Genomic DNA, 27,346 nt, shown 5'->3' with positions numbered 1-27,346 from the left:
GTGCTATATTTAGCAGATTTGCTTGGAGTCTTATGTGCTTAAATGAAATTTTCCAGAGCAAGCAGCAGTGCTGGGAGTGCCCATGCCTTCCTGGCACTGGGATCTCCATGCCACCTCTTGGCTTTCACCAGAAGTTCTCCTCTTCTCTTTGCTAAAGTTTGATTTCCTGGCCTCAGTTTCTGCTGCTGTAAAATGAAGGGACAGTATTAATTCTGAAGGGTGCTTTGAAGCTTGTGGCTGAACAGCTTCAATGGGATTTGGATACTTTGGTGTTTTGAAGTGTACTTGAGAAAGTGCAAACCAATGTTGCTGTCAGAAACATTTTAATGAACTTTTGCCCTAAAATACCTCCTGAATATGCTAAGAGGGAAGATGTTGCTCTGTGAATAAACTGCTCTAGTATTTTGGTTGGGTTGGGTTGGGTTGTTTGGTAGTGTTAGAGGCACAAGTAAGAGTTATGCAAAAATCTCTCGACAGCTGTTCTGCCAAGGCCCCAATGCTTGATGGTTTCTGTAACTCCTGTGCTGTGCTTCTTGGAAAGAAGCATCTGGGTGACCAGCAGCAGTGCCTCAGCCTCTGGTGCTACTTGTGACTAAAGACCTAGAGAAGTGAGGTTGTTTGTCCTTCCTTAAAACTTCAACAGCCTTTTGTGAAGGAGTGGCTGGGGGTCTGGGGTGATGAAAAGCTCCACAGGAGCCTGCAGGGTGAGTGCAGCCCAGACAGCAACCCTGTGCTGGGCTGCAGCAAGAGCAGTGTGGGCAGAAGGGACAGGGAGGGGATTCTGCCCCTTGGCTCTGCTCTCCTCACACCCCACCTGCAGTCCTGGGTGCAGTTCTGGAGCTCCCAGGACAAGCAGGACATGAAACTGTTGGAGCCAGTCCAGAAGAGGCCACCAAGATGCTGAGAGGGCTGCAGCAGCTCTGCTTTGAGGACAGGCTGAGAGAGTTTGGGCTGTGCAGGCTGGAGAAGAGAAGGCTTGGAGGAGACCTTGAAGTGGCCTTCTAGTGCCTGAAGGGGGCTAAAGGAAGGCTGGGGAGTGACTGTTGACAAGGTCTGGTAATGCCAGGATGAGGAGGAATGGGTTTGAAGTGGCAGAGGGGAGACTCAGACTAGATATTAGGGAAGGGTTCTTTGCAGTGAGGGTGGTGAGACACTGGCACAGGTTGAGGGTGGTGAGACACTGGCACAGGTTGCCCAGGGAGGTGTTCAAGGCCAGGTTGGATGAGTCCTTGAGTGACCTGTTCTAGTGGGAGGTGTCCCTGCCTGTGGGAGGAGGTTAGAACTGGCTGCGCTTTGAGGTCCCTTCCATCCTGAAGCATGCTGTGATTCTGTGCAGTAGCAAACAGGATGGCAGGATCTGTTCACCCTCCCCCTTTGGATTCCTCATTCCCCTGCTATTAGCATTTCTTAAGTCAGTTTGGAACCCTGCTGACTTTCGATTATGTTTTCATTGCCATGTGTAATACATAGGCAGGATGTGAGGAGGAAATTGCTGGCAGAGAGAGTGATTGGCATTGGAATGGGCTGCCCAGGGAGGTGGTGGAGTCACCGTGGCTGGAGGTGTTGAAGCCAAGCCTGGCTGGGGCACTTAGTGCCATGGTCTGGTTGCTTGGCCAGGGCTGGGTGCTAGGTTGGGTTGGATGAGCTTGGAGCTCTCTTCCAACCTGATTGATCCTGTGATTCTGTGAAGCAGTGGTGTCTGCTCGTTAAGAAGAGGATGATTGAAATGGCAAAGTCTCAGGTGATGTGGTAAGTTCTTTTGAGAGCCCAGCATCATTTAACTCCCACAGTTTTGGGCTCTGAGTCCCGAGTTCCAGGCAGGTGAGCAGAGGTTTGCCCTCAGAATGGGAGCAGTCAGTGGGGACAGGCATGGCTGCTGTCGCAGTTGGAGGATAACCCAGCACCTGTGGTTTTTGTTTTGTAGCTGATGCTTTTTTCAAAGCTGCAGTGAGCCTTGTTCCTGAAGTGCCCAAAATGATCAGTGTGGACGGGAAGATGAGACCTTCTGATGCCTTCCTCTTGGAATTCCTGTGTAATTTTTTTTCCACGCTGTTGGTTGTGCCGGTAAGTTGTGTGCGAGGAACTGCGCTGGTTTGAGGCTGCCTGGAATGTTTTCCTGAGAGAAATGGAATCCTCAGCTGTCAGAAGAAAAGAGAAAGCCAGCAGTAGCCTGTGTCCCTCATTCTTCTGCTGAGAAATGCACCTAGTCAGAATACAGATAGGACACTCACTGCTCACACACTGCGCAGTCAGCCCTCACTTCTGGCTGGCTCTGTGGCTGGCTCTGTCCTAGCTCTACTTCAACCTAAGCCCTTTTTCCTGACTCCATTGTTGTCTTTTTGACATCCCACCTCAGATCTCCAGATTTGTCACGTGAGACATACGTGGGTTGATCTGGTTATTTCTGAATGTAGAGGGTTAACCCTCCTGGGGGAGCGGTCTTGACCCCGATCCCAGGTCCTCCTGACTCCTCCCCAGGCATGGGTCTGAGCCTTACTCCAGGTGTAGTGCTTAGCACACTTGCTGTCTAGCCCCCTGTAGAAACAGAGGGGCTTCCTGTGTTGTTCTCTCTTGCCCTGCCCCCTGCCTGGTAGCATCACCCTCCTGTTCCTGCTGCTCTTGTTTTGCCACACGGCCACCAGTCCCCAAGGCAGACAAAGCCCATTGCCAGCGATCTGGTTGTGCAGGTAGATTGTGTATCTTGTTCCCTTCCCTCTACCTCTTTGTAACTCCCCTCCCTCAAATACCTTTTATTTATTGTTAAAGCTTTCTCTTTTAACTTTCAAGTCGAAGTGAGGCTATTTATTGGGTGTGTTTTACCTTTTCCTCTCTGCATCTAGTTCCTTTCCTTTGAAAAAAGGGGCAAGAGGGAAAGGCATCCTAGAAATTGGTTCTAGTAACTGTATTTGAGTCTCTGGGAAAGTTAAGCTAGAACTGAGACACTGAAGAGAAGGAAAGAGGGAGAGGGAAGGAGGTTTGGGCCAGGAGCTGTCCTGGGGACTCTGATTTCTGGGAGAGATATTGTGTTACTTTTAACTTGTCTATAACTGTATATGTTTGGGTATATATCTGCTTGTATATTGTGCTAAGCTGCAAGTATAACTTCATTCCTTAACTGCCAGCTGGCTAAGTCTAGTCTGGGTGGTTTTCTTAAGTGTAGTGGGGGGGTGTCAGGTAACACCCAAACCATCACAGTAACACTGGGACTGGCAGACTGTTTCGGCTTTCCTCTTTAAAAGTCTCGAGTGGATTGGGCTTTTAGGACTGGGAGATGCACTGGTTGGTTTTTCACAAGGAAGCTGAACTCATTTGGTTATTGGCTGCAAAATGGGAACAGCTGTTTGGAGGTGAAGGTACAGCATTGCCTCTCTCAGTAGCACCTTGTGCTTCACTGGATTTGGAGTAGGATGGAATCTCACCATCACTCAACTGTGTAAGCATCACTTCCTGCTCCACAGATCCCTGCAGAAAAGTGGCATTCTGGAGGTGTTCAAGGCCAGGCTGGGTGAGGCCTTGAGCAACCTGTTCTAGTGGGTGCCTGTGGCAGGGGGTTGGAACTGGATGATCCTTGAGGTCCCTTACAACCTAAACCATTCTTTGATTCTAGCAGAGTGCTCCAAGTCTGACACCTGAGCAAGGGTATTCACAGTGAAGATTGCTGATGGCAACTTTGCCTTCCCAGTGCAGGTGTTCTTCTGAAGCTCAGCACTTGGAGTCCTCTACTTGTTGCTGTAGCTGACTGACGTTGGACGAGCAACAGTTCAAGACTCCCTGCCCAGTGTGTTTAATTGCAGAGGCTCAGCTGTTAAGAATCTGACAGTCAGTTCTGTGCTAGTCCCCCATGACTGGAACACAAAGCACAAAGTGTCTGTGGAGGCTGCCTGGAGCAGGTTTATGGTTAAGGCTCACAGGGGAGCTTTGAGGGGAAACTGAAACAGACTTTTCAAAGGGTTTGCAGGAAACACACTTGAGAGGAGCAGTTGTCAGCTTGACCGCCAGTGCAGCTGCCTCCCTTTCTGTTTTGGGGTGGCTGTGGTGGGGTTGACTTCTCTGCTCTCCTTTTGCCTAGGACCATCCAGAGCAAGGAGTGCTGTTCCTCACGCGAGGACTGCTGAATGTGATCCAGGATTACACCTGGGAGGATAACAGCGACGACAAAGTCAGGATTTACACCAACGTTCTGCACCTGCTGTCTGCCATGGCTCAGGAGGTGTACATCTACCGCGTGGATAAAGGTAACGCCTCAGCCTGGCTCCGAGCCTGCTGCTGCCCTGGCCTTAGCCTTGCATTTGGGCTCTGCACCTACTTAACAGAGCTCAGCAGCCGTACAGAGGGGATTCTTAGCCTCTGCAGGGCCAGGTACTGCAGCTTAAAATAATCTCAGGAGGTTCCCAAGCAGATGTACAATCTGTAGAGTGGATCTCTGCAGAGGCCTTTGCTTAGTTTGCTCCTGGTGGTGGTGTTGCAGGTACTCTAAAGGTGAATGTTACATCTCTGTCAGTTTTTCCTGGAGTCCAGACTATCAGCTTGATTCCTCTTTATTGCTGGAGTTTCATTTGCATGTGTTCCCAACTCCAGCTTTCAGAATGTAGTGCCCACTCTCCCTCATTTAAATGCTTTCTTTGCTGCTTTGAAGACAGGCTTTCAGCTTTGGAGCTTGTGGTGGCAACTTACAGGGAGCTTCAGAATACCTAGACAAGAAGAGTCCAAAGATTGGTCACTTTAGAAAACGGCTGCAGTCTTTTTGGAATCATTAGCTTGTTATAGAGAGGTTACTGAATCAAGGTAGAGTACTAATGAAGGCTTTTAAAGCACACTGGCAAGATTAGCATAGTCTGAGAGGCCAAGCTCTTTTGGCTTTGTCTGCTACTTGCACAGGGCTCTCACAAAGGGGAAGGCTGAAATATATCCTGCAGTTCTTCTGGTGAACAGTCTGCCAGAGTTACCAACCATGACAAAATACCTCCTGCAGTTAGCAGCTCAGCAAATGGCTGTCAGTTGAACTGCTGCTCTGTAGTGAATCTGCAGTTCAAATTCTGCAGTGAGATGTGGGTTAGCTGCTTTTCCTTGCACTCCTTTTTTACATATGATCAAAAAAAAAAAAGGCTGCATAATCCCAAGCTGAGAAATCTAAATGAATGAGATGTCAAGGAGAGAAGCACGGACCCATGAACAGGTAACTTTGTTCCCTGTGGTTAGGGGATGATGTTTTGTTCCCCTGTAGTTAGGGGATGATGTTTTGTTCCCCTGTGGTTAGGGGATGATGTTTTGTTCCCCTGTGGTTAGGGGATGATGTTTTGTTCCCCTGTGGTTAGGGGATGATGTTTTGTTCCCCTGTGGTTAGGGGATGATGTTTTCCTTGTAGGTGGGCCACAGCACCTTAGCTTCCTAAAACGGAGTTTACTTGGGAAGAGAGGAGCCCTTTTTGTCTTGCATGCCCTCTAGTTTACCCAAAATGCACTGAACCTTGCACATTTCTTGTGTAACTTCTTCGTAGCCATTACAAATTAAACCAATACACATGGTTAAACCCACGATTAGAGAGCTCTAAAAATGTCAAGAACCTTCTCCTTCCAAAAACCCTTCAAGGCCTTTGAGACTGAAAATGCACTTCCTGAATATCTCTCCAGGAGTTTGAGGTTGCCAGGGCTTTATTTTAGGGGGGGGAAGAAGATCTTGCTGTTTTCACTAAGCAAAACACAAAGTAGCCCCAGTGCTGCTGCTGCCAGTCACGCTTTCCTGAAGGGATGGGAGCAGAGTCTTCTCTTGATGGCAGAAGCACAACTTGGCATTGAATGCTACTTTGCCTTTAATTGTGGCAGATACTTTGAGCCTGCTTGAATCCAGGGGTGGCTTTGAGCTAGGAGATTCTTTTCAGTGTTTTATTCCTAAAATCAAGAGAACATAGTAGGCAACTGTAAAGGGTTAACCATCCTGGGGGAGTGGTTTTGACCCCGAGCCAGGTCCTCCTGACTCCTCCCCAGGAATGGCTCCAAGCCTTGCTCCAGGGGCAGTGTTTGTCCTGCTCCCACTTCCTGTCTATCCCCCTATAAAACCAGAGGAACTTCCTCTTTCATTCTCTCTTGCCCTGCCTCCCTGCCTGGCAGCATCACCCTCCTGTTCCTGCTGCTCTTGTTTTACTGCATGGCCATCAGTCCACGAGGTGGACAAAAGCCACTGCCAGTGATCTGGTTGTATAGATAGACACTGTATCTTCTTGTTCCTCCCCTGTACCTCTTTGTAACTCCCCTCCCTCAAATACCTTTTATTTATTGTTAAAGCTTTCTCTTTTAACCTCCAAGTCAAAGCTACCTTTTTCTCTCTACATCTAATTCCTTTTCTTTGGAAGAAAAAAAAAGGGGGGGAAAGGCATCCTAGAAATTGTTATTGGTTCTAGTAACTACATTTGAGTCTCTGGGAAACTTAAACTAGAACTGAGACAGCAACCAAGTGGTAGGCACTTAAATAAATGCTTGTTCTGTTTGTGTTTCATGGAGAAGAGTAATTTTACAACTTCCAAACCTGGTCTGCTATAAATAGCTGGTGTTTTCAGTAGCAATCAAGTGCATGGCTCTTGAGCCAGACCTAAGCTTGAGTTCCTCTCTGCAGTTGATTCCAATGATGCCTTGTATGGCGGAGACTCCAAGTTCCTGGCAGAAATAAATAAGCTGTGTGAAACAGTGATAGCACAGATCCTGGATCATCTGAAAACCCTTGGGAAAGAAGAGGTATGTTCCAACTCAGCTCCATCCAGTACGAAACTGGAAGTGCTCTGCTGTTGAATAAATGCACCACCTCCTTGCCCAGGCACTCCATCAGCCTTACAACAAGAGGAAATTAAGTAATTGTACTTGTTTAAAGGGTAAGTCATTCATGTAGGCAGGCCTGGGGCTAATGGTGTGCAAGAGATCATCTAGCAACTATGATCATAAAATGGTTTAGGTTGGGATGGACCTCAAGGATCATCCAGTTCCAACCCCTGCCATAGGCAGAGACACCTCCCACTAGAATAGGTCACTCAAGACCTCATCCAGCCTGGCCTTGAACACCTCCAGGGAGGTTGTGGAGCACAGAATTACCCAGTGTGATCTGCCAGTTCAAACCCATTCCTCCTCATCCTGTCATTACAAGACCTTGTAAATAGTCCCTATCCAGACCTTCTGTAGTCCCCTTCAGATACTGGAAGGCCACTCCAGGGTCTCCTCAAAGCCTTCTCTTCTCCAACCTGCAGAGCCCCAACTCTTGTAGCCTGTCCTCATAGCAGAGCTGCTGCAGCCCTCTGAGCACCTTTGTGACCCCAAATAGTACATTGCTAAGATGCAGGTGAAGCTCCCCTCTTAGCTGTTTGCTGTACATGGATAGCCTGATAGAGCTGACAGGCAGTAGAAGCTCCTCTGGTGTGCTCAGTGCTGGCGACTGTGACAGTGCCCCAGAGGATGTGCCTCTGCTGCAGCACAGGATGAGGACAGCAGAGCAGTTAGCCACCTTGAGGCCTGGAGCAGCCTGGTTATGGAAATGATGCTCCATGAGCTTAGAGTTAGCGTTAAATTAACTGAGGTAGTTTGGTTATGGAGAGAAGAGATTTGGTGTGGGAGAAGTTCTTTTTCTTAGGAGTGTCTGTCTGCCTATAGTCAGCCCCAGGAGGCTGCTCTTGCAGTTGTTGGCCCAAGAGGGAGAATTTCAGACAGTGTAGGGGTAAAATGTTTCAGCCTGTCTGAACTAGAGCTGTGTTCCTGCACCTTGAGCCAACAGAAGCTGTCTCTGAGACTGAGTACTCTAGAGGGAGGTCCTGGACTGCTGTTTCAAGGACTGCATGCAAAAGAAGGCACTTTCTCTTCTGACCATGCTGCTGTGCTAGAGGAGTGCTGCAATAGGGTCCTGTGTGGAATGTGAGCTCCCAGCTGCAGCTTGGTTCTTGCTGTCTTCTCAGATGTTATTTCCTTTCTCAAGTCACTGTTCCCTTGTGTTATTAATGCATTTGTATCAGCTGCTGCTGGTTCTAGATACTTGGGTTGTCCCTTGGGACAGTTGTGTAATGAGAGGATTGAGCACCTGCTGTGCTCCATGCAGCTCCTGCTGTGCTCCATGCCTGGGTTTGGATCTTAAGGAGGTAGCCACCATCATCACAGTGGGGCTAGGATTAGTTTTGGGCTGCATAGTTCAGGCAGCACTAGCAAACAGATGCTGTATCAGCATGGAGACTTGGCTGAGACTGATCTGTTTAGTGCCTTGGAGCAGCCTCACAGGCCGTGCTGAGCTCTGTGCTGCTGCAGGTGGCCTCTTAGGGACCAGAGCCAAAGCTGTCCATGGGAACAGCAGCAGGCTATGGGCACCTTCAGAGCTGCAGCCTAAGTGCACAAGTGCTTTTCTGGCAGCAGGCTCAGGGTATCCTTATGACATAGGTGTCTGGCAGAAGAAATGGCTACTGGAATTGCTGGCCACAGTTGTCCCCCACTGTGTGAGATCCTGGTTTGGTCTGTTACACTGTATGAAGTGTGGCTGCTGCTCTGCACTCCATGGAGGGGCCAGGACCCAGGGGGCTCACGTTCTGGGGTGATGCACTTTGTTCTTTGTGTCATTGTTGTCAGCCTTACTCCAAAGCTCATGGAACATGTGCTGTCTAGAGGGCTGCCAATTCTTCTTGGTGTGGGAATTGCTAGTCCCATGATAGATATGGCTGCCAAATAGCTGAGCTGCTCCTTTCCCCTTGCTGCCTGTGGGGTGGAGTGCCACCCACAACTCGCTCTCGGCCATGGCAGCAGGCTTGGCAGCACACTGGCAGAGAAACCTCCCTTGGGTTGGGGTCACTGCCCTGTTACACAAACAGTCTGTTCAGCATATGAAATCTTGTTGGACTTCTGTGTTCATGCTCACATGTGGCACTTACTGCATACCTGAGCCTGCCTCTCTCTTGGCTTTGCATTGTGTAGCTGCTGACTAGCTGCCAAAATTCTGCCTGAGAGACCTCCTCCAGCAGAGTGAGAGTCAGTGTGCATCTCATTTTCCCAGCTTTGGAATGTTTCTGGATACTGTTTGAAGTGTGATCCTGTGTGAAGTGCCTGTCTTTCAGATGAGCCAGGACATTAGCCTGGTTTTAAGGACTGGATTTTGGATGTGCACTGGTAGTGCCTGGGAAACCTCTCCAGTTCATGCTCAAACTGCAGTGCTGCTGCTTTTGCGTCCTGCCCAGTAATTGAATTGATCCACTTCCTGAGCCTAAATCTCCAAGCAATTCCCAGGAACCTCTTTGGAAGTTTGTGTTCAGGAGGAGACAGAAGAGGAATACTTAGAGTAATATTTAGGCATTTAAGCTTTCGTTGTTGTATTCCTGCTCATTGTGTTACCACCACTGGACTGGACTGTCTGGTAAGGAGTAGAGTTCCACACTCCCCAGTGGCAGGTGGACTTTCAGCCTACAAACAGCTTTTGGAGCTACAGGGATGGAAATGGCCAATGCAGCTGTCCAGCACGAGCTGTCACCTTTCACTGATTTTGTGTTGTTAGTGCTTAAGGGAGCTTCTCCTGGGGCCCTGAGCAGCTTTGGGCATTGCATCTGCACCAGTCTGTGCTGGTGCATGCTCCTGATGGGTCAGGGTTCTCTCTGCATGTATAAGTCTCCTCTGCATGTCACACAGGTACAGTAGCAGTCTGATACTTCTGGTTTGGGGCATGCTGTGTCCTCTTTTCTAGTTAGCCAATTCCTTAACACTGTGGCTGTCTCCGTTTCCTTATTTATTTGGAGGACTGATTGCTCAGTGTGTGCCACTTCTTTGATTAATGGCATCTGACCTCCCTTCTGCTGGCACTGAGGATGGAAATGAATTCACTCTCAGTCCCTTAGGGAAAGGGCAGAGGCTGCCTGACTGCATTGGTATCCTGTCAGGAGTGCACAAGTCAGTGAACACTGCACCTCTATCCCTATCTCTGCCTCATTCTTCCTATAACTCTGTACCTGAGTGCTGTCTATTAGCTACCCTAGCAGGTCCTGAACTGAGAGGCCTGGGGTGAAGCACTGAGCTCAGCTGGCAGCTGTGTGTGTTCATTGCTGCTCTGCCACTCTGGTTTCTGTGTAAGGTGCAGCTGTGCTTTTAGCAATGGTCTTCCTTGAGCAAAACCCAAAGGACAGCTCCAGCACAGCAGTGTAAGCAAATCCTGTGTCTTGGATACAACTAATAACAGTTCATCCTTTTAGCCCTTTGAAACGTTCTCTGTAGGAAGAGGCAGAATCTGCAGGTGCATTTGAGTAACTTCTGCTTACCCTCTAAGCTTAGTGTAGGGCCACTGAACTCCTCCACAGAGGCCGAAGGGCATGGTGCACCTCCATGGGGGGTTACTGTGAAGCAGGAGTCGTCCTCATGACCCCTTTCTGGCAATTCTAGGGAAAGTAGCTGCAAATATAGCACAAATATTTAACCAAAAAATAGCAGGGAAAACATTTTTAGTTGGCTAAAAGCAGAGTAGGCTGCTGGAAGAAGCTTCAAGTGGCATTGATCTAGATTGATAAATGTACACAGCTATGGTGTCAGCAGTGCAAAGCTGCTCGGTGGGAGGATCATTTCTGTTTGAAGATGTAGGGAGTCTTGAGTTAAAAATGTGCCAGAGCTGTGCCAGAGTGGTCTGAGAGGTAGGACTCTTGTGCAGTGTTTTACTTACAGCAGCCTGGGTTGGTTCAGGGCTGTGAACCAGTGCTTGTAGCAGTGTGAATGGAAGATGAAAACGTGCCCATGCTCTTGTGTCTGCAATGATTGCTGTGTACTAAAGTGAGTGCAGCCTGGTTTGGGATGAGTGGGTGCTGATGCAGGCAACTCCTCTCTCATTCCAGACCCTGAAGCGTCAGAGCCAGCTGGCACTCTGCTTCTTTAACACTATTCTAGCTCACGGGGATCTACGAAACAACAAACTAAACCAGCTTGCAGTCAACCTGTGGAATCTTGCTCAGAAGCATGGCTTTGCTGACACCAAGACCATGGTAAGGAAAACAAATACTGCAGAGAAATCTTAGCTCCTGAGATATTGGATGAGGCACTGAGTGCCAGGGTCCAGCTGATTGGACAGGGCTGGGGGATGGGTTGGACTGGATGAGCTTGGAGGTTTCTTCCAACCTGGTTGATTCTATGATTTGATTGTCTCTGGGTAAAAGGGGACCTTTTCCTGATCTAAATAAATCCAACATCTTTGCAAGTTGCTCTCTTAATAATCTAATGAGCTTGGAAATAAAGCCTTAGTTGTTTTAAATGCTGCTTAATGAGTAAGCAGCTTATTTCAAGTGCTTGCTATCTTTCTAGCACTTCTAAATGTGTTTCACACTTGAAGAAACCTGGAAAGGTCGAGTGCTGTAGCTTGTTTCCAGGACAGAAAGCTGTCTTTAAGAGAAATGCAGTGGGTGTTGTTCAGTGAAGGAGCTGCAGGGTGTGAGCTTGGGAAGCAGGCACTCTCTAGAGACACTTAAAGATACATGTGCCAACAGCTCCGGAGTGAGAACTGCAAGTGCTCCTGCAGCCAGGGGGATTTAGGGAAGCGGCTTCCCAGGGACTAACTGGTGGCCTGGGAGATGAGGCAGCACCCAGCAATCTCACAGTCCCTTTTCTCCGTGCCCAGGTGAAGACGTTAGAGTACGTCAAGAGGCGAAGCAAGCAGCCCGAAATGGGTCACTTCACAGACCTGGCGCTTCGGCTGCCCCTGCAGTCCAGGACCTGACCAGCACCTCTGCTCCCAGCAGTCGTCTGTACAGGAGAGCACACAGCCAAGGCCAGCAGTCACTGAGCTGGAGTCTGACTGCAGGCCTTCAGTGTAGTTTTGTTTGAGTTAGTGTGACAGACTTGCTAGGACACAGGTAAAGGTAAAACTGTGCCAAGTGTAATAACTGAAGCTGAGTTTCTGGTTCATGTTACCACCATATTATTATAAATGCTGACTTCGGTTCAGCAAAAGCTGTTTTGAACCTCCGTGCTTGCAAAAGCTTTTTGACATCTAATCTGTTGTCATTTTAGTAACAAAAGAAGATAATCTGCAGGGATCAATTCCTAGCCTCAAACTTCACCTCACTTGCAGAACAGCCTTTTCTCCCGTGTAGAAAGCAGCACTTCAATGTAACAGTCCTCCTAAAGCACCTTTCTGCTTGGGGATGCTGCCAACATTTGTTTGGGCAGTTCCAGTAGAAGAGAAAAACGGCCAAGGTGTTACTGTTCTGACTCCCACAGAGCACTTTCACAGACGTGATCTGTGCTGCCATGTGAGTTCAGTGGCGTCTGGAGCCGTGGAGGGAATCTTTCAGTGCTGTTTGCAAAGGAAAATGGAAATGTATGCAAAGTACACATCACTGAATAAAGCAAACTGCAGCTCACCTGGTGCTTCTGGGGGAGTCTGTGTATGTGAATTGGTCACCTTACCCTGGTGGAGTTCAGTTACGTGCACTGCTGTTACACCCCATAACATGTCACTCTCACCCTTTCTCTCCTGTGGTGAGGAAGCACCTTGAGACCTTGCTGCTTTTGCCTAGTGGTAAGTATTGTACTGAGCTATGTGGATATTAAGAGATATTTGGGTTTTGTTAAGCTGAACAAGTAATGAGCTTTGCTAGAAGCAGGTATTTAAGGAGTTAGCAAGCCAGTAATAAACACCACTCAAGTTATGAAAGCATTCTTGCATGTGTCTATCTCCTCTGTGAAGCAAGGTACATCTGAAACACTGAAGCAGTAAATGCTTCAGCAGTAGGAAGCAAGGCACATCTGAAATGTGTTCTGTGTTAAGTTTGTAGAGAACTGAACTAGGACCCTTTGGTGCTGCTCCAGACCACATGTGTTAGCTGCAGGAACACAAGAGAATTATGAAGTGATAGCAACTTGGTAGGGAACCTCTCCAACCTTTAGTACATTGCTACTTTAATTACACTGACCTTCCTTAATTCTGTCAGAAGTGTGCATAGATAATTCAGTAACAGTGCTGCACAGGTTGTCACATCCCACTTTTAATTGAGCTTTCCTTCTTGCTGCAGCTGCACAAAGCAACTCTCAACAGCACGTAGATGATCCTTCCTGTTGGGCTCAGCAACACAAACCACAACCTGGGTAAGTGGGATTAAACTCCTGAGCTCTCTAACCAAGTGGGTCATACTAAGCAGCTGTGGTATGGCAGAAATTGCCCTCTGGGGGCAAACGTCCTGCTCTAAACCCAGCGCAGAGTTGTTCCAGATTCTATGCAATGGAAACTCTTGGAGCAGGCTCATCACTGTCCCAACTGCTCCCCTTCCCCAGGCAGGCACCCAGTGTTGCCTGTTGCCTTCTGAGCACAGGGTAGCTCTGGTTTCTTTACTGATGCAAGACCACCAGGAGAGATGTTCTGAAATGTCTCACTGCAGTTTTTATTAGTACAAAAAGAGCTCTGGTTAGTTGTCAGGAGCAAACTGTAAACATCCAGCTCAGAAGCTAACACAGCCACTCTAGTAAACTGCCTTTGGCTTACTTCCACACCCAATTAACTGTAGTTAAAGCACTTACTCTAGACCTCCTCTTTCTTCTACAGCAACTGTACAGGCCAGGCTCCAAAACAGCTGTTTTCTTCCCAGGTATGTGTCCTGTTCTCCAAACTAGAACACTGTTTTGTACATACTGTCAAGAAGAGTGGGCACACACCAGTAGATGTTATGCAGTTGTAGATGGAAAGAAGAGTCCTTATCCAAAGGCAAGGCTAGGACCAGGATCACCTTCAGCATCTCGTCAGGGGCACTGCAAGACAAAGTCACTACCTACCCAAGACTGGCTCTGCAGCTGGAAGCTGTCAATGTTGTCCCTTTCTAGTTGACATTTTCCTACCTGATTCTTTAACTCACTTTTTGGCCAGGCAAGTACCTGAGGCCTTGAATTAATTATTTGTCTTAAATCAGTATCAGAAACAGAAGTTCCACTACTTGAAATAAAGCAACAGCTGAAGCCAGTTGGAAATGACCTACAAGATGGCTGCGTGCAAATGTCACATTAAACACCACTGTGGCCACTAAGCCATGTCCTGAAGTGAGCTTTGAGAGCAACTTGTGCAGACAGACTCACCTCAAAGTGGTGGTTTCAAACGACTCTTTAAAGGAAAGAAATGCTTTCCTTAAAAGAAAGTCCAGATCCTGCAGGAAGTGGTTCAGCATTTCCCTCTTCCCTGTTACAGGCAGAGACTGAGGGCAGCCCCTTAAGCTGGGGCTTCTGCATGACTTTGACATCCCCTCGAGAGCTGCCCAGGTGCTGTTGTTTGCTGCTAGAGGCAGCTACACTTGAGTAGTGCAGTCTACTTGAGAAGACTGTGGTGGAGAGTGAGGTTGCCTTAGAAGACCAAGAAACAACAGTTCAGTTGGTATGATTCTATAAAAGTGAGAGGTCGTTTGGTGGACAAGCAATGAGCTGGGTAAGTCAAGATGGTGACCTAATTCTGGGGGGCTGGGGCTCCCCTGCTTGTCAGCTGCTATTATGCTACCACTTACCACCACTGGCTCCCATAGCAAATGGCACAGCCAGGAATAAAACACCTGGGAGATCTTTTGGTACCTTCAAGCAAGAGCCTGCTTTGCACCCTTGCATGCTGAAGGTGACAGACACAAATGCAGCTTCATTTTGTGCTCCTTTTTAATAACATGCCTGGGGCACAAACTGCACAAAGTGCAGGTTGTCTGAAAAGCCAAAGGCTGGAAATTCCATCCAGGCTGACATACAACGAGCCCAAAAGCTCACTATGGCAATCAGCTTGCAGTCTGTAAGTTGGGAGGTCCAGATCCAGCTGTTCAGTGCTTTGTCCAGAATGCATGTACCTTAATGTACAGAAACCAGCTGCTGCTTGAAAATCCAACTGCCAGAGCACAGTTAAACTAGAGTGGCTATTCAGTGCTGTTCATTAGTATAATGAAGATGCCAGTACTGAAGAGACTACTTTGGGTTAAAAGGTTACCCTCATCACGCTTGTAGGTAACCTGCAGCGTTTCCTCCAAGTCAGACCCTGAGTGTAAAAAGAGGAAGGCTTTACAGAAGACTCAGATGCTTTTGAATTGCTAACTTGGGGCTAAAGGTAAGTTTATGAAACCAGCATTTAAACCCAGAAGTACTATCAGCTTGTTGCAGGCACTGCCCACAGCTCTTCAGTCTTTGCAGGAGGCTGGCTCTTGCCTTACAGAACATAGTGTCAAGACTGCCCTGGGCCCTCACTTCAGCTACTGTGGGGTATGCCGTTGCACACGTGTACTGAGAGTGCCTCATCAATCACACCTCTTAAACACTGGGTATTTTATTGCGAGTAAAAAGCTGGGGAGAGTAAAAAGGAATGTCCCTGCTGAAAATTCATTCCTTTTTATTGCCTCAGACTTTTAATCTTCCAGCTTTATAGATCGAGTTGTGTATTTGTCTATGTACACGTTTTTGTTGGCAGCAGGTTGAAATCCGAGACCAACTCCTCTGTGCTGCTTCCAGTTCATTGCTTTATCAAATTCCATCTTCAGAGTCTGCTGTAACTTCTCTTCCCCTTCCTTGTTCAGAGCCATGTTTGCTTTGTCTGTAGTTGCAGAGAGAGGTTGGATAGGCCCAGAAGAGCCCTTTTTAAAGCCACCCATCAGTCTAAAAAACTTCATTTGTTTCTCAGAGCTTTCAAAAGTAGCTGTACTCCACTGGCCCAGTATGGGATTCTGTGAAGCAAAACAGGGTTAAGGATAAAATCAAGTAACAGCAAGGCCAAGAAAGACAGTATCTAGCCTTGTACCACAAGAACAGAGGCAGCTACAGAAACCCCACAGGGCTGGCAGCTGGGAAGCAGCCATCCCAGGGGTAGGACCTCTCAAAGCTCACGGTAAAAAAAAATGAGTGCATCTTCATTAGCATTGCAGCTCACTCAGCCTGGAGACAGGGCTGAACACACTGTCAGAATCTCCCTTCCCTCTGCCTGTAGGAGTCTTACCCAGAGTGCAGAAAAGACAACATTGACCTGTCAAAGAGACAGACCTTGCCCAATCATTTCCCTTACTGTAAGGCAACTGTCAGACTCAGTCCTCCCTCTCTTTCACTCTGTCACTTTAAACAGTTATCTCTTCATGATCTGGTTGCCTGCTTAGGTAGCTGCCATTTTCAGCAGTGCTGTTACGTTAGGTTGCAAGTCTTCAATCTGGCTTCTATGCATTAAGTTACATTTGCATTAGTAACTACCACTGATATTGCAAGGGTACAGAACTGAGGGCATGCTCTTATCTAACAGGACTAAATAGAGTAGTTACAGCCTCCCCTCCCTTGCAGTTTGCTGTGTTCTTGTATTTATTGGATTCACCTTTCACTGCACCTTTGAACCACTTCATTTCATCAAGATTTTTCTTTCGCCTGTTTCCTTTGAATAAAGTGGTTTAGGTTGGAAGGGAGCTCAAAGCTCAGCCAGTTCCAACCCCCTGCCATAGGCAGGGACACCTCCCACTAGAACAGGTCACTTAAGGACTCATCCAACCTGGCCTTGAACACCTTCCTGGACAATCTGTGCCAGTGTCTCACCACCCCCACTGCAAAGAACCCTTTCCTAACATCCAGTTTCAATCTCCCCTCTGCCACTTCAAACCCATTCCTCCTCCTCCTGTCATTACCAGACCTTGTCAATAGTCCCTCCCCAGCCTTCATGTAGCCCCCTTCAGATACTGGAAGGCCACTCCAAGGTCTCCTCCAAGCCTTCTCTTCTCCAGGCTGCACAGCCCCAACTCTCTCAGCCTGTCCTCACAGCAGAGCTGCTGCAGCCCTCTCAGCATCTTGGTGGCCTCCTCTGCACTGCCTCCAACACTTCCATGTCCTGCTTGTGCTGGGGGCTCCAGAACTGCACCCAGGACTGCAGGTGGGGTCTGGGGAGAGCAGAGCCAAGGGGCAGAATCCCCTCCCTGTCCCTGCTGCCCACACTGCTCTTGCTGCAGCCCAGCACAGGGTTGCTGTCTGGGCTGCACCCACACTGCAGGCTCATGGTGAGCTTTTCATCATCCCAGATTTTTGGCAGGACTGCAAGTTGCCATTTTTCCTTTGGGGTCGCTGTGAAATGGAACAATGTTTGTGCATCAATGAACTAGCCTGAGCTGGCTGCAGCAAAGCTCTAGCGGTGTGTTTCTGTAAGGCAGAGCTCCTTCCACCTGCACACCTGCAGCTCACATGAAGCAGCCACTCTCCCCTAGACAGCCACCACAGCACTCAGAATGATGCCCAGCAGTGCAGGCAAGCTGGAGCAGTGAAGATTAAAACCAGCAGCCAGGCTGGAGTGTCACTGACTGGCAGAGGCCAGGACACCTGCTAGCAAAAGAAAGCTATCCATACTACCTTGGTATTTTTACATTGCTCTAAGACAAGCTGCTGTACAAGCCCAGGTCTGTGGCACAGATGCAAGCACACAGGCACATAAATATGTCCTCCCTTTGGAATGGGAGACATCTGCATAGATGCAACAATAATTATGGCTTGTCAAAGCCTGTAAATTGTGAGTTGCTGGCAGGCAGCAGGCAGCAGGCAGGGCTTTTGCTGCAGCACTTCCAGCTTCCTCTCTGGAAAGCTGATGAAGTAGTTCCCATAGCTTCTATACTTCTGCATGCTACTGGAGAGAAAGAGATGCAGCAGCAGAACACTGAGCTGCTCTGCCAAGGACACCACTTTTCTCAATGGCTTTAGACACTACTGGACAGCTGCAGGTCCAGAGCTGTTGCAGTCTGCCTCCCACCACGTAAAAGCCTACAGGAGCTGCTGCTAGAATTGGAGACAATTCCAGCTGTTTAGCAAAGCAGCTCAGAACTCTGGAGTACTTGCAAAGCTTCATCTCCTACCCCTGCTAAACACTACTGCCAGTTTCCACTGCCTTACTGTAAACCTGTCAGGAGGTTGGCCGAGGAGGATGGAAAAGCAATGCAGTAAGCAGAAAAAGCTGCTGTAGCAATTTGTGCCTCCTTCTCCAGAGGAACCTGAAGAAATGTTGCTTTAGAGGAGTGATGATGTAAGCTACGTTGCCAGCTGTTGCTGTGAGTTCAGTGGCCAGCCCCTGGCCTCTCTGGGGATTGCACTGCCTTGCTCTATAGCTGTGTGTTACAGTCGTTGTGCCAAGCCAGGTAGCTGAGCCCCGTGCAAAGCAGCACAGTGCTCTGTGACACTGTTTCCACCAGGTCCAGGTTTGTACATACCTGCTCCACTTTGGGGCTGAACAGCTTGGTTTTGGTTTTGCCAGATTCTCTATCGATCTCTTCTTGCAGAGCCTGCCGCCTCACCTAGCGTGCAGAAGAGACAGCACAAAACACTACCTTCTGTGTCCTGAATGGCAGCTAACTCAGTTCAGAATGGAAAGAGGAGGGAAGAGTCATGTTCAGAGGGTGCTCAGAGTTTTGCATGTGATCCTTTGACATTCAACAGGAGAACTGTCATTTTTCTAGCAGGGTTTCAAATGAGTATTTTGCTGTATCAGGTAAATTTAATCTTCTAACTGTAGGCAACAGCCACAGTGAAACTGCCAACACAGGTGAATCACAGAATCAACCAGGTTGGAACAGACTTCCAAATTCATCCAGCCCAACCTAGCCCCCAGCCCTAGCCAGTCAACCAGACCATGGCACTAAGTGCCCCAGCCAGGCTTGGCCTTCAACATCTCCAGGGACAGCGACTCCACCACCTCCCTGGGCAGCCCATTCCAATGCCAATCACTCTCTCTGACAACAACTTCCTCCTAACATCCAGCCTAGACCTCCCCTGGCACAACTTGAGACTGTGTCCCCTTGTTCTGCTGCTGGTTGCCTGGGAGGAGACCAACCCCCACAGGGAGGCAAAGAAACCTGTATTTAACCTAATACACTACTTAAAAGCTTCAGGCAGTGACTGGAGCTGTACATTTTGGGCTTAACTCACAGAAAGCAAAGCACATTTTAAGCAGAGGTCTCTTGAGAGAAATCTTGGCAGGAATTTGGTTACCAGTTGTGTGCATACCTTGACTGCTGACTTGCTTTAAAGCTTGCAGTGAGCACAAACCATACCTTGTCTATGTTAACTTCATCACAGTTTCCTTTCTTTTCCTGCACAATCATTACATCATCCATGAGTCCCTGTAAAACAGCAAAAAATACTTGTCTGAGGATTTCCATCCATTCTGCTTCATTGGAATTCACACAGCTCTGGCCAGGAAAGGAGTAAAGCCACTAAGCAGTGTAGCAGTACTACTCTGGGGCAAGAGGAACTAGTCAGATCGATGCTGGAAGTGCCAATTAGACCTGGGTTTTTCTATGGGGAGGCTTTTTCCCCAAGGAAGAGTTTGGGGTTAAAACAAAAGATAAAGCAGCTTTTGAAATGCACACAGTGAAGCAGCCCTGACAACCTGACTGGCACATACAGTAACAGCTGCAGACAGAGTCACTGCAGATTAAACCAGTTCACAGCAGCTTCAGTTCATACTTGGGATAAGGGACAGGAAGAGCAAAAGCTTTTTGAAAAAGAACAAAGCCCAGAGGGTGGGAAGATGCTGGCCCCTCTGAGGGCACAGGGCAAGCCTGAGGCATGGTGGTGCCACTTGCCACTTAACAAACCTCCAACCCAGGCCTCTCCTGAGAGGGCTGCATGGTGCCACCTGGTACAAATGTGGAGTAGGTGATGGTCCCAAGCAGCTCCTGGTCTGCCAAGAGCACAGGGAGAGGTGTGGCACATAGATAAACTGTCTCCTGCAGTGGCAGCAAACAGAATGTCAGCTCCAGCTGAGAGCAAGGAGCAGGGCTGCTGATGTGAGGAGGCAGAGCAGCGGCAGTGGGAATGGGTGGGCAGGATGGCAGGAGGTAAGCCAGTGGCAGAGGCCACAAGCAGCCAGACACTGCTAACTCTTCTAGGAAGTGCAGCCCTGCAGCAGCCTTGGGCCCACTGCCTGCCATTTCCAGAGCACTGCCCTCAGCCTTTCTTTTCCACACTCCTAATAAAAATCAGATTTTGGGGCACCCACTGGAACAGACTAAGTAATAATTCCAGGATAGTGGTAAATTAGAGTCATAAGCTTTAGACCAGCCTGGAAGAGGTGGCCAAAGGGAAGATCTATTGCTAAAGCTACCATAGTAACCCAAGCATGAAATAGGCAGGGAACACCAAGACAGGAGATCTGTAACACATTTCTGTCAGCAGAAGCTGCTGTTCCTTTTCTGAGGGCTTAAGAGTTTCATTTAGAGCCGTGAATGATTGCCCTTGTTTGCTACAGCTACCTCTGATACCCTGATTTCACCCAGAGTATACACCCCATTAAAAGTGTCTGCAGTAAGGAGAGCTCCTTCTCTTGGATGAAAACACAAAAACCCACCCCAGTTTATTTCTAGCTGGCCTGGTACTGTCTTTTCAGCTCTATTCACATGAGCAGGAGAACTGTCGTGACAGCATTCTGCAAACAGCTGCAGCGGTTTGGGGTTTTAGCTGGGAGGTTAAGTGGCAGACAAGGAAGGAGGAAGGGTGCACCCCTGTCCCTTCAAGTCACTGACCTGCTGAAGGCCACTGCATGGTGAAAATCTCCCCCCTCTGGAGATGTGCCAATCTTCCCCCTCTTCATGGGAGGGGAGCACAGTCTCATGTGGCAGGATTAGAGAATCACAGAATAGTTTAGGTTGGAAGGGACCTCAAGCATCATCCAGTTCCAACCCCCTGCCATAGGCAGGGACACCTCCCACTAGAACAGGCTGCTCAAAGACTCATTCAACCTGGCCTTGAGCACCTCCAGGGAGGCCGTGGAGCACAGAATCACCCAAGGTGATCTTGGATCACCTTGGGTTATTCTGTGCTCCACAACCTCCCTGGGCAACCTGTGCCAGTGTCTCACCACCCTTACTGCAAAGAACCCTTCCCTAACATCTACTGTGAATCTCCTCTCTGCCAGTTTAAACACATTACCCCTTGTCCTGTGGTATTATTATGCTATCTGCAGGTAAAGGTCTTAACTGAGTCCTTACTCCTCTTCACTCTGCCCAAGTTGACTATACTGGCATCCAATGAGAAAATAATCAATCCCTGATAGGAAGTGGGTGTCACTCCCCACTGCTTTTAAGAACTTACTCTCCTGCTTGCTGCACAAGCCCAGCAGAGGAGTTTGCAACGTGTGTGGCACTGTGTACATCAAACTACAGAGCAGAAAATGTTTCAAGACTGTGGCACAGCTAAATGCAAGGTTGGCATTAGCCATTTACTGCAGCAGTGTCTTTTGGCCTGGCAGGAACAAGGCAGTAGAACTGATTTACTCAGATTTCTCCATCTGCAGGAAAATGTCTCTGAAGTTCCTTTTATTATTAAGGGCAGAGGTGGACAGAGGAAAGAGAAGCAAAACCTGCATCAGCCTACGCCCTTCTCCTCAACTGTCTGAAAGCTGTTAGCTGTGTCCTCCACTGGAACGGCTCATGCCTGCCATTGCTAGGCTGATCTTGCCTCCACAGAACCTGGAGCAGCTGCAAATAATGTCAAAGAGCCTCAAAGGTGATGTCAATCTAATTAAAAATTAATCCCAGCAATATTCCCACCTTGTCTTTGGAAAGGTCAGGAGGAGAAACTGAAGTACGAAGTGCTGAACATCTGCTCACCTAATATCTGATGAGCACACAAACCTTTGTGCCGAAGTCTCCAGGAAAGCTTTCTCTAAGCCTGTATTGAATTATTAGCACTTGGCAGCAGAAGCTGCCCTCTTTCAACAGCAAATGAAGTCACTGCATACAGGAGGCCAGGGCAAAGATGCTTGGAGGCTGTGGGCTCCTAGCTCTGTAAGCGAGCCCTGCTTTACACACATCTCCAGTGATGCTTCATTAACTGCTGCCTGACTTTTAAAGAAGCCAAGCACTCAGAATGCTTGACAAGAACCAACCAGAGTGCAGCTTCCTATTAGCTCTGAAAATAAACCCAAGCCCATAATGACTTGCACTCAGCTGTTCTCAAAGCTGTTGAAGCAGATCAAAATGCAGATAGATACCTATTGAATTGCTATGCATAGACTCACAGAATCACCCAGGCTGGAAGAGACCTCCAAGCTCATCCAGTCCAACCTATCGCCCAGCCCTGTCCAAGCAACCAGACCATGGCACTCAGTGCAACAGAACAAGGGGATAGAGTCTCAAGCTGTGCCAAGGGAGGTCTAGACTGGATGTTAGGAGGAAGCTGTTGGCAGAGAGAGTGATTGGCATTGGCATGGGCTGCCCAGGGTGGTGGTGGAGTCACCATGGCTGGAGGTGTTCAAGAAAAGCCTGGCTGGGGCACTTAGTGCCATGGTCTGGTTGATTGGCCAGGGCTGGGTGATAGGGAGGCTGGATGAGCTTGGAGGTCTCTTCCAACCTGGTTGATTCTATGAAATGCCATGGTAGAACAGTTGCCACTTTTTCAAGAGCAACTGAAGGAGGTGCAGAGAACACCTGAGTGCATGTGTCAGCTCTGTGCCAGGATTTGCTGGCAGCTGTTACACTTGCACTCCCACTGTCCAAACACCAGGTGACTGTGGTGCCCAAAAGTACCTTCCCATCTTTCACAACTATTATGTGCTGAAATCAGATCAGATGATGCTGCTTCTTGAGACTCAGAGGAAGCCTCTATTGACCCAAATACAACCTAAGGTCTGAACAGGCAGAAGAACCTGCAAGATAGGAATCTGCTGACCTAAAAAGCCTTTGGCTCCTTAGCAGGAGGGTGCAGAGATGCCCTCTTCTTTACAACTTACCAGTGCCACGTCTCTCTCGGCTTCCTTTCTCACCTTCTTTATGCTGGCATTTGACCCTGGCTCTTCAGTGCAGTCCTGTGCTGCTGCTTTTCTTCTTTTTCTGCCCTTCCTGTCACAGAGCAGATGATTATTATTGCATAGCACCCCCTCCACAGTGTCCCCTGGGACACATGGGGCTTGCTTCCTTTCACTCTCTTTATTCTTTTTATAGCTTTCTAGCACTGTTACTTTTTGGCTTTTAGATGCACTGTGATTGGTTAGGTAAACTTTTGAGTATGTTATTTCCCTCTCCTCCTCTTTCTGCCTCTTCTTTTTTTTCTTGATGACTTGATTATCCTTGATGTTCTTCCTGCTTTTTTCCCCAGAGAGCTCTTTTTCCTCCGACTCCACTTTGTGCTGTGCTGGGAGATGCTTACCAGCACCTCTGTGCCTGTACTCTGGGTTATCTTCATACGTTACAGAAAGCACATCTTTGCTTCTCTTCTTTTTCCTCCTGGCCTCTCCACTACTTCTGGAGTTCTCAGCAGTGTCTTCTTTCTCTCCATCTGCCACTGTCCTTTGCCTTTCTCTAATGTCACTTAATTTTACGGTGCCACGAGGAGCCTGCGAGATGCTCTCCTGATTATCTGCTAGTGGTGAAATGAAGTCAGACTTAACTTTGTTCTTCTTCCTTTTCTTTCTTCTCTCACGACTCTCCCCATCGTTCTGGATTGCAGCTGCTGCACAGTTGGGGTCCATAAAAGCTTTTTCTCGTGCAGGACATTTGTGTGGTTTTGTACCAATGCTTTCACACCATTTCTGTTTGCTGTCCTGGAGGCCCTCTAAGGAAAAAGACAAAACACCTTTCTTCTTTTTTTTCTTGGCTGCTTCCCCATCCCAGCTGAGAGCAGCCTTCTTTCTGCCCTTCCTCTTGGTGCCATCTGCATGACGATCTGGCAGCTCCACATCCCTGCTCCAGTGACTGCCCCCCAGCGCTGAGGGGGAATGGCAATGCACTTTTTTCTTCTTCTTTCTGTGAATTTTGATTTGTTCCTCCGAGTCCTCTGGAGCTTCTCTATCCAGATGGCCTCCCAGAAGCACAAAGCTCTCTGAACGTGTTTCTTGCCACAATTCAGAGTCAAACCTGTGCTTTTTGGTTTTCTTTTTCTTCTTCCTCTTCACTTCCAATAGGTCTGAACATTCATCTTTAGACTTTTCTTTCTTCTTCACCTTTGTTTTTGTCTGAAGCTGGTCAGCATCCTCAGTTTCAATGACAATCTGAACATCTTTCTCAATTTTAATGACAGTCTGGCTCCGACTACTTTTCACCTTCTTCTTCTTCTTCTTCTTCTTCCCTTCTGGTTCCTCGTGAACTTTTCTCTTTTTCTTTGCTATCATTCTAAAAAAGTTCCATGAAGTTGTTAGTGCACAGCCTCACAAAGATGATGCAAGTCCTACCCAACTTGGTCTTCCTTTACTCTGAAACCACCCCACACCTACCCCTGTCCCCAGCACTCGAACAGTCTGCTTCCCGTGGAGAACCAGAGCTGCCTGCAGCACCCAAACCACAGCCTACTGCCGGGGGCACAGTGTGAGTTTTTGTCCTCTCCTTTAGTACTGCCCTAGGTTGGCACTTACTGTTTGTCTTTCTGACAGCTGCTAGCCCTGACACTGTCACAGGGATACCTGCCCTCTAAAGAGCTTTCCTAACGGACAAGACACATACTCAGGCATTTTTGTGTTTGGATGAAGTGCTTTTTCACAGGTGTAGAACTTTTCACTTAGGCAACACTGAACTTCACTTTACTGCCCACTTAATAGAAGATGTTTTAAGGCACTTTATTTCACAGAATCATAGAATCAGCCAGGTGGGAAGAGACCTCCAAGCTCATCCAGTCCAACCTAGCACCCAGCCCTATCCAGTCAACTAGACCATGGCACCAAGTGCCTCATCCAGGCTTTTCTTGAACAGCTCCAGGGACGGCGACTCCACCACCTCCCTGGGCAGCCCATTCCAGTGTCCAATGACTCTCTCAGTGAAGAACTTTCTCCTCACCTCCAGCCTAAATCTCCCCTGGCGTAGCTTGAGGCTGTGTCCTCTCGTTCTGGTGCTGGCCACCTGAGAGAAGAGAGCAACCTCCTCCTGGCCACAACCACCCCTCAGGTAGTTGTAGACAGCAATAAGGTCACCCCTGAGCCTCCTCCAGGCTAAACAACCTCAGCTCCCTCAGCCTCTCCTCATACAGTTTGTGCTCCAGGCCCCGCACCAGCCTTGCTGCCCTTCTCTGGGCATGTACCTTGAATTTGCTTCTGTCTGCAGTCTCTCATCCTTGACGATTCCTTTCTCGGGACATTTATAACTACGAACAGGTTGCAGCAAAGAAGCCTTTAGTCCCCACCCGGTGACGCTGCCTGACTTTGCTGAGGCGTAGTTATTCATCATCCTCTCGTACTTAACCCAGGGGCTGTGTGTAAGTGCCTCCCGCAGGGCGCCTCCTGTAGCGAAGGCCAAGTGTGCCGCACTGTAGCTCCGTTACCCGCACGCTGCCCCGGGCCGGCGCTCACACAAAGCCAGCGCAGCTGCGCGCCTCCTGCCTCCGCCGGCTCCAGCGCTCCCACACCGGCCCGCACACGGGGCACCGGCCCGCACACGGGGCACCGGCCCGCACACGGGGCACCGGCCCGCACACGGGGCACCGGCCCGCACACGGGGCACCGGCCCGCACACGGGGCACCGGCCCGCACACGGGGCACCGGCCCGCACACGGGGCACCGGCCCGCACACGGGGCACCGGCCCGCACACGGGGCACCGGCCCGCACACGGGGCACCGGCCCGCACACGGGGCACCGGCCCTGCCGAGCGATGTGTTTCAGGGACCCTCTCCTCAGCGCCGTGCAGCCAGGCGCAGGGGAGACCGCTCCACCGCCAGGCCCCATCCGATGCAAGGCGCGGCGGCGGCAGCCCCTCCTCGGTGCCGTCCCGCGCAGGCACCGCCCCGACGCCCCCCGCCAGCGAGGAGCGAGCGGCCGCCCCGGGAAGCGCCGGGCCCAGCGGCCGCCCCCTCAGGCCTCCCTCCCGCGCCGCTTACCTGCCGCGGCCCACGTGCAGCCGCCGCCGCCCCGCGCCCCGGAAGGGACCGCGGCCGCCCCGCCCCGCCGCCGCCATTGGCGGGCGGTTGCTGCGGCAACGCTCCGCGGCGCGGCATGGCGGCCGGCCCGGGGCAGCGGCCCTGCGCAGGTTGGAGCGTCGTCCCGCCGCGCCGGGGAAGGGGAAGCCCCGTCCGGAGCGGCCTCCGCAGCGGGCCCCGGCTCGCACGGGGCTCTGCGCCTCGGGAGCGGCCGCCGAGCAGGGCAGCTGCTGCAGCCCTTCGCCTCGGGCACTCGAGGCCTCTCAGGGTCGCCCCTCACTGCTGCTGTGTCCTTCCCCTGCCAGCGCCGTGGATCCGGGGGGCGAGGGCGGCCCTAAGGGGCGGTGGGGGTTGGCTGCTCTGCCCGCCAAGGGTGCAGTAAGCTCCCTGCTCCCTGCGGGGCAGGCTCGGAGCGCAGCCGCTCGGTTGCCATACCTTGGGTTTCATCGTCGCCTTCTGCTGACAGGCACGAACCTTCGTGTGTGCTGCTGCTGCTGGCAGGGCCGGCAGCGTCCCCCTTCCCCCGGTGGTGCCACGGACACCCGTGCTGTGCCCGGGGTGGGGCTCGGGCGTGGGGGTGCGGTCAGTGCCTGGGGAGAGCAGAGCGGTGCAAGGCCGCAGCGGCTGCAGGCCCTCAGAGGCCCCTTCAGGCAGCAGCGCTGCCGCCCTGCTCCTGGCGCCTCACAGCGCTGCGGCTGCTTGGGCAGCTGAGACCAGCTCCCTAGCTTTGTGGGGTCCGAATGAGCTTCTCCTCGCTTAGAGCTTCGCAGTGCCCTCGGGCAGGTATTTTCTGCCGAAGTGGCCCGGTTTGGTATTGCCTGTTCTCATCCGCTTCAGCTGAGGCACTGCTGCGTGTGGGAGTCGCAACGCCAGTAAATCGCCTAATTAGAGTGGTGGAAGGGTAACCCGCTGGGTTTGGCTGGAGGAGTTTTCTGCATTGTGTCCTCTCTGAATGGTTTTTGTATCAGGTCTGATGTCCTCCATGCAGAAAGGGATCTGGAAGTGCTGGTAGAGAGGAGGCAGATGGGCGGCAGAGCCAAAGGCATCCTGGGCTGGCTCAGGAGCAGTGTGGGCAGCAGGACAAGGGAGGTTCTTCTGCCCCTGTGCTCAGCACTGCTCAGGCCACAGCTTGAGTGCTGGATTCCAGTTCTGGGCTGCTGGATTGCAGAGAGATGTTGAGGTGCTGTAAGGTGTTTGGAGAAGGGCAGCAAGGCTGGGGAGGGGCCTGGAGCACAGCCCTGTGAGGAGAGGCTGAGGGAGCTGGGGGTGTGCAGCCTGCAGCAGAGGAGGCTCAGGGCAGAGCTCATTGCTGTCTGCAGCTGCCTGCAGGGAGGCTGTAGCCAGGTGGGGTTGGGCTCTGCTGCCAGGCAAGCAGCACCAGAGGAAGGGGACACAGCCTCAAGCTGTGCCAGGGCAGGTCTAGGCTGGATGTGAGGAGGAAGTTGTTGTCAGAGAGAGTGATTGGCATTGGAATGGGCTGCCCAGGGAGGTGGTGGAGTTGTTATCTCTGGAGGTATTGAAGCCAAGCCTGGCTGGGGCACTTAGTGCCATGGTCTGGTTGACTGGACAG

The 27,346-nt window shown here is 50.1% G+C and overlaps 3 protein-coding genes across 15 annotated transcripts in view; 2 read left to right on the top strand and 1 right to left on the bottom strand.

Moving 5' to 3' along the window:
• The window catches only part of VPS35L (VPS35 endosomal protein sorting factor like), a 59,305-nt gene extending 46,962 nt beyond the window's left edge, over positions 1–12,343 (top strand). Inside the window, exons 27-31 of one of the 2 annotated variants that reach the window (XM_064153842.1) lie at positions 1,925–2,064; positions 4,070–4,235; positions 6,610–6,728; positions 10,823–10,969; positions 11,599–12,343. In XM_064153842.1, the coding sequence (XP_064009912.1) occupies positions 1,925–2,064; positions 4,070–4,235; positions 6,610–6,728; positions 10,823–10,969; positions 11,599–11,697 (671 nt within the window). In that variant the 3' untranslated portion in view covers positions 11,698–12,343. Of the gene's footprint in view, positions 1–1,924; positions 2,065–4,069; positions 4,236–6,609; positions 6,729–10,822; positions 10,970–11,598 lie in introns of those variants that run through there. The other variant, XM_064153843.1, reaches the window with a different exon arrangement.
• On the bottom strand, positions 11,805–26,342 carry KNOP1 (lysine rich nucleolar protein 1). 2 transcript variants are annotated; one of them, XM_064153845.1, is made up of 5 exons: positions 26,212–26,342; positions 22,669–24,046; positions 18,989–19,057; positions 18,149–18,232; positions 11,805–15,652 (listed from the first exon to the last, which is right to left on the bottom strand). In XM_064153845.1, the coding sequence occupies exons 2-5, from the start codon at positions 24,043–24,045 to the stop codon at positions 15,338–15,340; spliced, it is 1,845 nt and encodes a 614-aa protein (XP_064009915.1). In that variant the 5' UTR covers position 24,046; positions 26,212–26,342; the 3' UTR covers positions 11,805–15,337. The 2 variants fall into 2 exon arrangements, with proteins under 2 accessions (XP_064009915.1, XP_064009914.1); XM_064153844.1 differs by lacking the exon at positions 26,212–26,342 and adding an exon at positions 25,738–25,803.
• The window catches only part of IQCK (IQ motif containing K), a 245,253-nt gene continuing 243,724 nt past the window's right edge, over positions 25,818–27,346 (top strand). For 10 of the 11 annotated variants that reach the window (XR_010304616.1, XR_010304621.1, XR_010304620.1 and 7 more), the window contains exon 1: positions 26,430–26,559. Coding sequence is in view for 4 of the 11 variants with exons in the window: in XM_064153852.1 (XP_064009922.1) it covers positions 26,517–26,559 (43 nt within the window). In the remaining 7 variants the exon portion in view is untranslated. Of the gene's footprint in view, positions 25,887–26,429; positions 26,560–27,346 lie in introns of those variants that run through there. The other variant, XR_010304619.1, reaches the window with a different exon arrangement.

Source organism: Pogoniulus pusillus, chromosome 13 (genome assembly GCF_015220805.1).
Source record: "Pogoniulus pusillus isolate bPogPus1 chromosome 13, bPogPus1.pri, whole genome shotgun sequence".
Lineage (NCBI taxonomy): Eukaryota > Metazoa > Chordata > Aves > Piciformes > Lybiidae > Pogoniulus > Pogoniulus pusillus.
The sequence above is the reverse complement of the archived record's forward strand: the minus strand, read 5'-3'. Positions and strand labels throughout refer to the sequence as shown.